The sequence below is a fragment of the Tachypleus tridentatus genome, chromosome 6, assembly GCF_004210375.1.
Source record: "Tachypleus tridentatus isolate NWPU-2018 chromosome 6, ASM421037v1, whole genome shotgun sequence".
NCBI lineage: Eukaryota > Metazoa > Arthropoda > Merostomata > Xiphosura > Limulidae > Tachypleus > Tachypleus tridentatus.
This window is the reverse complement of record NC_134830.1, coordinates 107,394,553-107,407,463: the sequence shown is the minus strand read 5'-3', so window position 1 is coordinate 107,407,463 and position 12,911 is coordinate 107,394,553. Positions and strand designations below refer to the sequence as shown.

Sequence of the window (12,911 nt, the reverse complement as noted above, 5' to 3'; positions counted from 1 at the left end):
TGTTGGTCTTATACTATTGTATCATTCTCACAGTGTCGTTTGGATCCACGTTTTCTTAATTTATGGGCAAAGTTCTTTGTTTTCTAGTTGTATTCTATATATCCATACTCTGGTAGACAGACACAGGTAGTTGACAAAACAAACCTGATAACCTCTAGGCTATCCTGGCCTAGTTTCTAAGGTTTATTGAAGGATTATGATACGCATTTTGTTACCACAAAATCATTCTCCACGTCTTAGAGACGTGTCAACGTCAAAAGTGTGGTTTAGTTTGCTGTCAGTTTCACGCAAGGATATCCGAGATTTGGGTGCACTAAATATTCTGAATTGTGAGTTTATAGACTAGAGGGCAAGCAGTTATTCAACACCACCCACCGCCAACTCCTGAGCTACTCTTTTACCAGCTAACAGTGGGATTGACAGTCACATTAAAAGAGCACTTGCGGCTGAAAGAGCAAGCATGTACGGTGACGGGGATTCGAACTTGCGACCCGCAGATTGCAAGTAAAGCGCCCTAACAACCAGGCCAGGATACGTTAAAAAGTGAATACTACATTTCATTATGCTATTGAGTAATTGCTTTTCCTCTAGTCTATAACTTTAAACAAAATCGTTATCGCAAATAGGCCTTAGTAGCTGTGCACAAATTTCAGAAACTGCTAGAAAAGAAAACTACCAGCAAAAACCAAAGGCCACCGAAGAAAATGTGTCTAATATTATCAACAAGCGGCTAGTTTTCACAAAATAGCTTCAAATGTCATCTTGGTCTAAAAAAAAAAAACGCTGAATAGAACGTAAACGGATTGTAAAATTTAAAGGTACACTAGATTAAATATACATGACCTAAGCACACTTTCAGTTTCTGTACTTTCTTTCACATACAATATCCAATTTGAAATGTTTTGACGTGAGAGGTAACTAAAATCTACAGAGATTATCAGATATTATTAGAAAACTAATTAAGCTGAGTAGAATTAAAACCTAAAAACGCAGACATTGTTTCGACACACCACTTTATTGTAAACAAGCTGCACACGCACGTATTTCATCCTTTACTTTAATCTGTCTGCTAAGAAAGGCTTTTTTATTATTAAAACGAAGGCAATATAGAATGACACACGTAAAAGCACATTGTGATTTTATTTACACCAAGTCACATCAAAATCGTGAAGAGTGTTGTTAATGGAGACAAATTATCACAAATTAAATACTAGAAGTCTGTACTTTCAATCTTTTTCTTCTTTCTTAACTAAGCCTAGTGTGTAGGTGAATTAAAAAAACAACAACAAACGAATACCATAAGACAGTTACGGTGACAATGTCTTAATTAGAAAACTTCATTATTTATTTGATGTTAACAAAAACTCTGCACAATATGTTTGCTACCTGTGCTCTGCCTACAATAGGAATAGTTCAGGATGTTCCTGTTATGGGCTCTCAAAAAGTCAATGTATGAGAATAAAAGAAAAAAAAAAATGTTCAACAAAACCAACAAACAGGTACCGAACAATCTGACTTATTTTGCAATTTTAGTAGCTATATTATGTATTTCTCCACCTCTGAAAGTATTAAAATTATCTTATCAGAATAAGACAATTTTTTCTTAATGAATATAATTTAACTTTTATTTTATTTTCACACTGAGCACAGAGATTGAAGTTCAGGTTTAATTCTTTCTTAATATTTCCATAAATAGATACAGTAGCATTGCGTTTACCTTTTATCTAGGCTATTTTATAACTTAGGTGCAAGATATTCTAGTATCATAAGGTAAAATTATTCTCAAGAATGAAGAATGACACGGAAAGGAATGGAAGTAGATATAATATGAACATACGTTTATTAAATGGTTGATGACATCCCTGGTGTAAGTTCTAACGTTGCGGTGTTTTTTTTTATCAGATTGCAGAGACTTTTAAACGTGAACTAAATACTAAGCGTGAATAAATAGTTAACTATGCTTTCATTTCGGTGGCTCTGTAACAAGATTGAGAGTTTCTAACATTAAAATTCAGGGTTCCATTTCTGATGCAGGCACAGCGCAGTTAGGCCCTTGTCCACACTGCGCTTAACAACAAACTACGCATGTCTTCAGTTCTCGTCCTCTTTATGTTGCCTTCCAATGTCACAGCGGCATGTCTGCACACTTAGAACGCTATAATCCGGGTTTCAATACCCGTGTTGGGCAGAGCACAGATAGCCCATTCTGTACTTTTGTCATTAATTTCAAACAACAATCCTTTATATTGTCTGCACAGTGAACAGTTGTGTCATGATCATTTGTTAACCTGAACTTTAAAAGTCTAACCAGATAGAAAGGTCATATCTGGCAGGTCCCAAATGATACTGAGAATTGTACAATGGAAAAGTGGACTTACAGTTGCAAACGTACAATAAGAAAATCCTAACAGGCAAAACCTATCTAAAGACAATATAATTATCAAAGAAATACTGTCCACAATGACATAATCACAGAAGACATTTTGTCGGAGTGTGTCTTTTTTTGTTTTATTTTCATCATGGGTAAAAAAAAAACTTTCAACTTTATTTTATATAGTTTTGTTGTATTTTGATTTTACAATACGAATGATTTCCTTAATTTATTACATTTTTTTGTATTTCTTAAAATATCAAATAAAGTAGCTCACATTGAAAATCCTATGCCATAATGGGTTTGTTTGTTTGCAGTTAAACACAAAACTACACGATTGGCTATCTGAATTCTGCCCACCACGGGTATCGAAATCTGGTTTCTAGCAGTGTATTTCCGCAGGCATTCCGCTGTGTCATTGGTGGGCGTGAGATAGGAAAGCAGTGTGAATTTACAACATATTAAAGCAACGTAACTGATTCATTCAGAAATACATCAGCTGTAGAGTCTCGTTTTTTTGGGAAAAGCGGTATTTTGTGGTCTTTTAGTGTAGAAGCGGTTTAAACAACGACTCAGCAGATTAGGAGGGAACATACAGCTGTACTTTCGACTGCTTAACATTGAATAACTCTGTAAATGTTCTGTGATTTTGACTAGCAATTGAGGTTTCCTATATGATAGCTAGGAAAGATGAAAAATACTTCTCTGCTCCCCTTTCCCTTTGTTAGCGCCGCCTTTACTGTATACGTTTATTATATCTTTATCTAAACAAGTTCGAAGAAAAATATCCACAATCGCATTTGTTTCGCTTTTATTGCGAATTAACGTGCATTATGCACCAACAGTTTTTACGAATGATCACATTTTTTCACTAAAATGGATACACTCTACAATAACTAACTAAAAATTAGACTAAGTTATATATATATATGGGGGGTGTCTGTTTCAAGCACCGCAAGTATAAGATTAAATAATTAAGAGAGACTTATATAAGTCACGCTGGTTAAACTTCTGTTCGAAAACCTGGTAACAAAGGCGTTAAATACCAATTTACTTAGTCTTGATATAATCAGTTTTTGATAATGTTCCTTCATAAGAATGAGTAACTCCAAATCAATAACATATATCAGATCGTCATGTATAAACGAGAACAGAATATATCCTTAATGCGTAAATATTACGTAGGTAAATATTATGTAGGTAAAAAGTTACCTACAAATACTTAAATGTGCAACTTACATTTGGGACGTGTAAGGTAAACACATACAGCGCGTAACCACAAAAGGGGAAATTCGTGTATGTTTCACATCAGTACACGATTTTCAAAAACTCTGGTGGTTAACTCTATTTTCAGGATTACTTTTCATCGCCTGTATCTGTAAACGCTATCACATCTCCTTGTGACACCCAATCAATTTTATTTGGACATAGTGGTGTGACGGGAACATAGGCGATTCATTTTCCCTGTACACTTTATATCGGTTCCACGACAGTCACAGATACAAGTTTTCAAGTCTCACAGAGTCTTCGAATGACTCGGGCCTCCATTTAATTCCTACCCTTTTCTTTTTTTCCATCCTTTTACCAATCAGTGGTAAAACATTTCTAAAGACATATCTATCACAAGTCCACACACTCTCAGTGTGTTCCCGAAAACAATCGAATAAGTCCAAATGCGAATAATAATAATAATGACTCTACATCTTCTTCAGCTTGCTGCTATTGCAGCTCATTAATTGCATTATTCTTATACATTAATAACGAACCTCCTTGGCACTCCTTTTGCAACCAAATCTTACCTCCCTTCAACTTTCCAAAATCTCAGTTACTCATTTGTGCAACTGGCTGGAAACTAAACTAAAAAAAAACTTTTACATCTTCATCATGGAATAACACCTATCGTGAAAGCGATAACAATCACAAATATATAAATATACAGGGATAACTGATGTTTAGCTGACATTACGGGACGGTACTAGAACAAACACTGCCGAGCTTTGCGATTTAAACTAGAGATTAAAAATCACATTAACCTGAATTGAAGGATATTCTTTGTTTCTTCTGACGGTAAAGTTTTCCGATTAGGGTTTTAAGGATGCTTTAACAAGCTGAAGTAAGTTTCGGTGAGTGTTAACCTAATACGCGATTTCTACGATAACAGTTTTAACAAATTCGTTCAGTACTTAAAAAAAAAAAAACACTTTATAACAGTATTGCATGTTTAAAACTTTCTCGATTCTTTCGTGCTTCCGAGTAGAAAATAACGGTCGTTGTTTAAAAACCTTGTTTGTTTGTTTTAGCGCAAATCAATATAATATGATATCTGCGCTCTGTTCACAACGAAGAATCGAACTTCGGATTTCAGCGATGTAAATCCATAGACCTACCGTTATATGTTTTCATATTATATGATTAAATTCGCCTTACTTACAATAAATTCAGCTATATATAATTGTCATTATATAAGTTTTTTTTAAATATCCAAACATAAACAACCGTGTTAAAAACGCACACACACACACACACACTATATAAAGTTTGTTTGGTTTACAATTTTACTTAAAGTTACACAAGAGTTATCTACGCATACTCTTCCTTAATTTTAAACTGGTATACTATAGGGATAGCAGCTAATAAACATACCCATCTCAAACTCTTAAACTACTCTTATTTAACTGAATGAATGGATTTGACTGTCGCTCTTATAACATATCCATGGCTCTAAAAACAGAGTTTTGCATCGTGAACCCTTGGATTCACAGTCACGAAATGCTAAACACTAGTTCATATTCTTCCCTCTATTTAATTAAGCAACACCTAAAAGAGGTGCATTTTTCAATTCATGACGTAACATAATGTTTTTCTCAAAATTATTGTAGTTTTAGTAGGGCAGAAATTGTAAAGGAAATTGTTATAGCACAATGGTGAGCCTGTGATTAAGCGATTAGTGTTTGATTGTTTGTTTAACACAATTTGTTACTGGAGCTGTATTCAACGTGGAGAACATACTCTGAATTATAGTGTTTTTAGCCCAGAAACTTACAAAGAGAAATAGGAAAAAGATATATCTCCGACCTATTGTGTTCAGATGAAATGATGATGATTTCCTGAACATATTAAAAATAATCAATATCTAACAACTTTCTGTATTTATATGATCACATGAGGTAGTTTACCTCTGGATAAGCGTACGGATGTAACGTTATTCTAAAGTTGTTTCGTCACTGATACATACAATGCTAGATGTTCTTCAGACGTTTCCTCCGAAGCATTCTGTTTCAAGAGTAAAGAAAACCAAAACCAAATATTTTCATTTATTGCTTTTGATGTTCACATGTCACGCCGTGTTATAGCCTACAGAGTGCATAAATTTTCTTGTGATTCATGGTATGCGCGCGTTTTACTAATGTCTCGACAGTGCAAATTTTGCAACGTTAAATGTTCCTTATGTGGCATCATTTTAGTGTCTACTGTCTGACTGACTGACAGGAATTGCTGCATAGTTGTGCAACTGGTTAAAACAGGTGATACACCTGGCAATCTTCGTATCCCTTTAGAAGAGGAGGAATTATAATGTGAGTGCATACTCCTATACCATAAATATCTCAAGGCTAAATCATTGAATATTAATGTTTTGGAATTAAGCACAAAGCTACATAAAGGACTACCTGTGCTTTGCCCACCAATGGTATCGAATACCGGTCACTAGCAGTGGGAATCAAGAGACATACTGCTCTGCCACTGGGGGTCCAAACTAATTCAATAATTAATATAAGTAAACATTATTTTTGAAAATCTACTTGTAAAAACTGACAGTAACACTATTTATTATATCACTTTTTAACAACTGTCTAAGATTATACTCATTATTACATTTTCAGCATTGTAAGAAATCACGAAACAAAGCACTGCTTCAAGAAGAACTATGAACAAAAACCCTGGGAAGTGAAAGCTGTAACTATATATTCTGGGAAACAGAAAAATAAAAGTACCATGCACACTAAAAAAACACTTACAGATTGATATGGATTGATATGCATGTGTTGTATAAAAGAATCATTCGTACAAGTTTTTCTCACGTCTCTTTCGGGAAAATATAAATGGAAAAAGCTTTACTATCAATAGGGTGAGTGACAGGTGGAAACGTATCTTTAGAAATTCATATGTCGAAATGACTGTAATAAGGGTCAGACAATATTTTATCGCTCTCAACTCGAAAATCTCATTCCAGATACAAAGACTTTATTTTCAAAAGACTTTATGATCGCCTTGGGAATGATCCACAGAGGGAAGAAGTTCCAGATTATTACCATTATTTTATCCACCAAGTTTAGTTCTTTATACAAAGGAACAAATACTGATGATATATTTGGAAAATACTTTCCATATGATGGGAATGACGCCAAATAGGTATGACAGTGTATTACAACAAACTGTTCCAGTCTGTAATACAGCTGAGGAAAATGAAAAGATATCTTATAAGTAGACATAGCTAGTCCATTTCAAACCTATCCGAACCATTATCCCATAGGTCATCAAAGAAATAATGTGAAATGCACGTGAAAATGTATTAAAGAGAGTTAAAAATTCATTATAAAAATCTTTTATGTTGTTTAGATTAACGTTCTAATAATTCTCAATGCGTTCTTTAAGATCAATAAACCACTTTGCACCACTTCAGTTAATTCCTATGTATGGCATTACATCTTGTGTTGTTTTTTTAAAGTTAATTTCGTTATTTATCAAAAAACACCCAGTTTTATATATTATAATTAACTTAAAGATTAATCTTAAAACCTTTAATTTTTGTTTGGTGACGAAATACGGAATTCAGTAATTTTCCCACTTCCTTAACAAAATTTTCCATTTAAAATAATTTAGCCAAAAACGTCCATGGCAGAAAAATTTGAAAAAGAGAGATGCACGATATATATCAAGAAATATATAATAAAATACGCCTAGTTTTGGAGAAGGACGCATCAAGAAGTAATTATAGTTTTGTTCCTGAATTTCCTTAGTTCAGCATTCAGGATTCATTAAAAATTATTAGTGAACTGAAAAATATATTAACAAATAGAAATTAATTAATTAATTCAGATAACAAAAGGAGTCACACACAACAAAAAATAAATACTTAGATGTCGTCTATTGAAGATCTCTGACAGCTAATGCCTTGTCAGCTATTAAGGCTCAGACGTCACTCAAATTCATATATTTTTTCTGAATCCCGAATCAAGTAATCCAAAAGTTCATCATAACTTCAGCTTGCTCTTCATCTTTAAATCACTATTTCTATCTCTCTCGCTTACACATACATACAAACAAAATTTCAAGATAATGGTAAACTTTGTAAAATTACGTACATAATTACAGCGCTGAAAAAGAGCAAAATATAACTAACTTCCCATTTAACTTGGTCATGTATATGATATCATTCTGAACTCGAAACGTTTAGCTATTAATTTGTATTGAACCGACAAATTATACCTGCCAAATAAATACTGTTGATGAAAGAGACCTACAAAACCGTATAGGTTAAGAAGTTACGAAAATCATGTGCAATGTCTAGAGAAAAAGTATTCTGTAATTACATACTACAAACTCACCTTTTGAGCAACAAACACTTCGAATGTACAACACAATCCGACTACAGTAATTCCTTGCTCTTTACACAGTGTCGCTACTGTCATAAAAAACACACATTCAAGGAGTAACGGCCATTCTGCAAGAAGAAGTTTATTCCTTTACTGGTTTACGTTTGAAAAAAAAAACACTTAATGTTGTAAGATAGTTTAAAAGATAATCAGATAACCATTAAATATTTGCGAAAAATCTTACCTTTCTTCAGCTCTTTTTCTTAATGCAAGTTGAATCATTTAAATTCAGTAAAAAGACAACCAGCAAACTATTCTAAACTGACTGTTGTAGTATAATCTTTACGGGAGATTTATGAAAATATATTGTAAAGAAATACACATATTACCTTAACTCAGTAAGGCTTCTCTACGGAAAAGCCGCCGCTGTGTACATGTTTTCAAGTTCATCTATACTACTATTCGGAAAAATAAATATTAAAATAACCACACACTGCAGAAACGTTTTAATAATCACATCACTAAATACTTAAGTTTGAAGCGATTGAATATTAATAATTATCACAGTTATTATTCCATACAATCATCTTAATATAATTATTAATTAATGATTTTTTTATTAATGTACACTGAGCACAATATTGGTACCATAAAACGTAATAAATCAAATTAATAGGTAGATCGAGGTGATCGTATACTAGGCTATCATGGTAATTAAGAGATGGCGTCACTGCTCTCTTTCCTATCCGTTTGTTTGATAACTAGATATTTGAATTACGTTGTAGGTTCCCAAATATAGATCATTCTTGGTTAAGAAAACAAAGTCTAGTATATTAAGTGAAAAAGTGATTAAAGAATAATCAGGTTTGTAATTTTTCAGAAATCCAGTCTTCGTTAAAGAAAAAGGATTTTATCTTTAATAGATATAAACACAATGCGTCAAGCATAAAAAAATACGCATAGGTTTGCTATGTTAAATATCTTATATACTAAGAACTTTTTTAACATAGGGTACTCGGCTTCCCATCAGTCTTCTTGTTGCAGATAACACTGACTTTGTTTTTCATTAATATTTTAAGATATTCTAAAGTAACTGGCAAGAGTTTTCGAGAAAAGGTACAATTGTAACGAAGATCAAGTTTTTATACTTCAAATACTTTTACTAAATATATTTTGGAAGTCACAGCTTTGGATGACTTATAGATAGCTTCAACATTTACACAGAAAGATTTTGATATTTATTCGTTACAGAGAACAACATGTTAAATGAATGTTATGTTGTCACAAAGTCGAGACGCCTATCGCTAGTCTACTCCAATTCACTGCACCTAGCACTAGTTCACTCTAAGTTTGAAATAGAGTTAAAAGTTTTTGTTTTGTTTTTTAATTTCGAAATTCCATGTGCACTCAACTCTTAAAAGATATTGATTTGTCATTTAAAGAATTCCAAGTAATAATTGTTTTTTCATATTTTACAAGCCTTTTATCGAGTATGAGATTCGCATGAACCCACGAAATACCTTCTAACGGCCACATTTTGAACCACCAAATATATGCAAGTTTGGAACTGTGTACGATGATCTGAATACATAGAAAAGCATATAAATTGGTAAAAAAGTAGAACAAAATACTTAGTGTTTTGCCTTTAACTATAAAGTCTGAGCAGATCTTTTACAAAGGGAAAAGAAATGTGATCTTACAATTACGTTAATATAGTTATTCTGAATTTAACATTTACTGACCTGGTTTACACTTAGACACGAGTAGACAGCATGACCTACCACAGTTAGAAGGACTGACTTTTTGTATACGTAAACAATAAATATTTTCTAAGTAACAGAAGAATGATCTAGAGCTAGAAAAAAATCTTGTAGCCCTAACTTAAACTTCAACTCAAGAAGACAACATGCCCTTATATAAAGACCACAGGTGCTGATTTTGGTATATAAAGTTTAAATATTCTCTAAATATCTCAAGTTTAATCTAAATGACAGATATATCTAAATTCTCAAAGGTTATTTCCAGTTCTAACAAAAATCAGTATGCAAAACAGTGAAACAGAAATGACTTCAGTAAGTCATTTCGTTTAATATCTATCAATTAATGGCATTCTTTATACTTTGAGCCCGTTCAGATAAGCTTTAAAACAGACTAATGTGAGGAGCCTATAATAGTAAAATTCGTTTATGAGATTTATTTATTAAGTATTAATCGATTTATATAAGCGAAGATAAGATTGGCAGAATAATAGTCCCCTCCGAGTCAAGACACCCAGTGCTTGTCTACTCCGAACCGAGGCGCCCAGTTCTTATCTACTTAGAGTCAAGGCGTTTAGCGTTAGCCTACCCCTAGCGCAGCGTCTTAGCGATAACCTAATCCGAGTCAAAGCGCCCAGCGACAATCTATTTCGAGTCAAGATGACTAGTATTAAGTGTGCACAGTCTTGCGTTCTGCGAACACAATCTGTTCGTTTGACTGTTTATATCCACTTTTTTTTTTCTGACTTTATGTAAAATTTCCTTTGATAATTTATGAAAGGAGTCTATAGAGTCTACCTGACGCAAGTTGATGGATCCAGCTACACAGAACTTTTGTATGCGTTGTTTCTTCTTTTTATTAATTACTGCATCGCTTGACACAATATTATCATATACTTTGTTTTTATTCGGCTACCCTCAATACTTTGCAAGTTAGCTACGATAGCAGAGCCATAGTTTGAATACAACACAAACTTTTAATCATGTCAAAGATATATGCTACTGAAAGAAAGGTTTAAAAAAACAATAAACTTCAATTATCTTTTAATCAACAAAGTGAAATAAAGCTGTAATGCATTGTCAGGTGCTACCTGCTAAAACATACAGTCTTTAATAAATATTAATAAGCGTCCTCAGATTCTGACATTATTTTTGAGCTCCATGTTCTTAAATTCATTCCTTTTAAAGAAATTTCAGTACTTTACAAGATCAGACATATGGAGATGAATGCTTATCAGTTAAATATGTACTTTTCCTATCTCACATCAGCTGTGTATGTCGTTAGGGTATATATATCACAGTAAGCATACAATGAAGGTTGATTGTTTTACGTTTCTCTAAAAATATTTATTTGTTCCGGAAACTGAAACGTCGAAATCACTTATATTATTCATTAGTCTGTAAATTACACATTAGGATCTGTTCATTATTACCTTATGTCTGATATATTAAAAAAATAAATTGTCTGTACATTTTAATTTGTAATAGGCCTCGAAGGCTTACCGCTGAGCCACAAAGGGCAATTAACTCTATGAAATTAAACAATAAATAAACCAGTGTGATCATAAAGCTATTTTGAAATATTCAATCTAAAAGCCAAAAGTGAAAATAATAAAAATTCTTCAAAAAGTTAACTGTTCGAGTTGATATTTTTTCCCTCTTTATTTTACATGTGGAAATTAGAAAATTAATAGACTAGTAGCGGCAGTATAATGTTTACTGAAGCAACAAGTATTCTAGGCCCCTGTGCTCTTTGTTTATTGGAGTTAAGGACGAAACTACACAATGGGATATCTGTGCTCTGCCCACTACAGGTATCGAAACCCGGTTTTTAGGGTTGTAAGTGAGCAAACATACCATTATGTCACGAGGGGGGGAGCAGGGGCATTGTACTTTCAAATTGAATGAATTTGTTCTGCATTTCATAAGTTATGCCTGAAAAGGTCTCTATCTAATGATATGAACAAATGAACAAAGCTTTTCAGTTCATTAGAGAAGAAAAAAGAAGAAAATATTTGTGATAATCAAAAATGTTAATAATAATGTTGAAATATCACCTATGATAAGAAAAACAGATCTTTATATAATTTATTCTGTAATCCCATTTATGCTCTTTTCAATAACATAAATATTTATCATGTGCTTTTTACGAACCATAAATACACAAGGCATGGTGGCTATTTCCCCAAAAGTGGGCCAAATTATCTGGAGGGTCACTTGTTTTAATTACTCGTACCAGTATACTGTAGTGTGTTGTCTGTCAGTAAGTCAGTAGATACTTAAATGAGAACGCTTAAAGTTGCGTCAGTAAAACGTGCACATGCCATGAATATCATAAAGAATTGTTATTTTATAGGTTACAACACAGCATGACATGTGAACTTCAGAAGAAATAAATAAAAATTATTGTTAGCCTTAATTTAGTCTTATTTACCCTTAAAACAGGACACTTTCAGTTACCCTATGAAAGTATACCTCGTTAAGCAAGAAAATCAAAACTGATGACTGAAATTAGAGCCTAATAATAGTGTGCAGTCAGCATTATATAACATTTTACAAATGCAAATTGAGAATTCGTTTTAAATCTATTCACATTAACAACTTGCATTATTACTGACATTCTCATTAGTAAAGGCATGATCTCACTGCCTAAAATACACTTGTTTATTAATAAATTAACTATTATTTGTTCCAAAGTAAACAGGAGAGAATCATCAATAGAAACTCTTTTAGGAAGGATTGGGTGAACTAATCTTATTCATTTTTTTTCTCAGCTTCTAATAGCTACATTTCAAAGAGCTGACTACACCAAACGTGGGGCGTGAGTATACCTGATTCGCTTTCATTGCCCATCAGGATCTCTACGAGCCTACCCTTAAACTGAAATTATTTTAAGCAGAATTAGAGCGAATTAATCTATGAGACTTTAAGCACTGTCAAATACATCAATCGAAAAGAAATGACCCTCTGAGTACAAAAAAGTGATTAGATCTCAAATCGGTCGAGGGATGACGGAGCTATGAACTGAAGGTTTATACCTGAAAACAAATTCAGAGCCATTCTATGAGCCGCCATCCTGCAACTAAAAGTATAAACCTTCTCTAGCTTTGGGAAGTAACTTTATAATTATGTAGGATTAAAGTATATAAAAATAAATTAAAAGAGAAAAAATTGAAAGATGATAGAAAT

The 12,911-nt window shown here is 32.9% G+C and overlaps 1 protein-coding gene across 4 annotated transcripts in view; it reads right to left on the bottom strand.

Moving 5' to 3' along the window:
- The window catches only part of LOC143253261 (protein O-mannosyl-transferase Tmtc3-like), a 199,152-nt gene that overhangs the window by 38,259 nt on the left and 147,982 nt on the right, over positions 1–12,911 (bottom strand). For 3 of the 4 annotated variants that reach the window (XM_076506822.1, XM_076506823.1, XM_076506824.1), the window contains one exon: positions 7,978–8,093. The exons of the other annotated variant lie outside the window; for it this stretch is intronic. In XM_076506822.1, the coding sequence (XP_076362937.1) occupies positions 7,978–8,093 (116 nt within the window). The remainder of the gene's footprint in view (positions 1–7,977; positions 8,094–12,911) is intronic. 4 annotated transcript variants of the gene reach the window in all.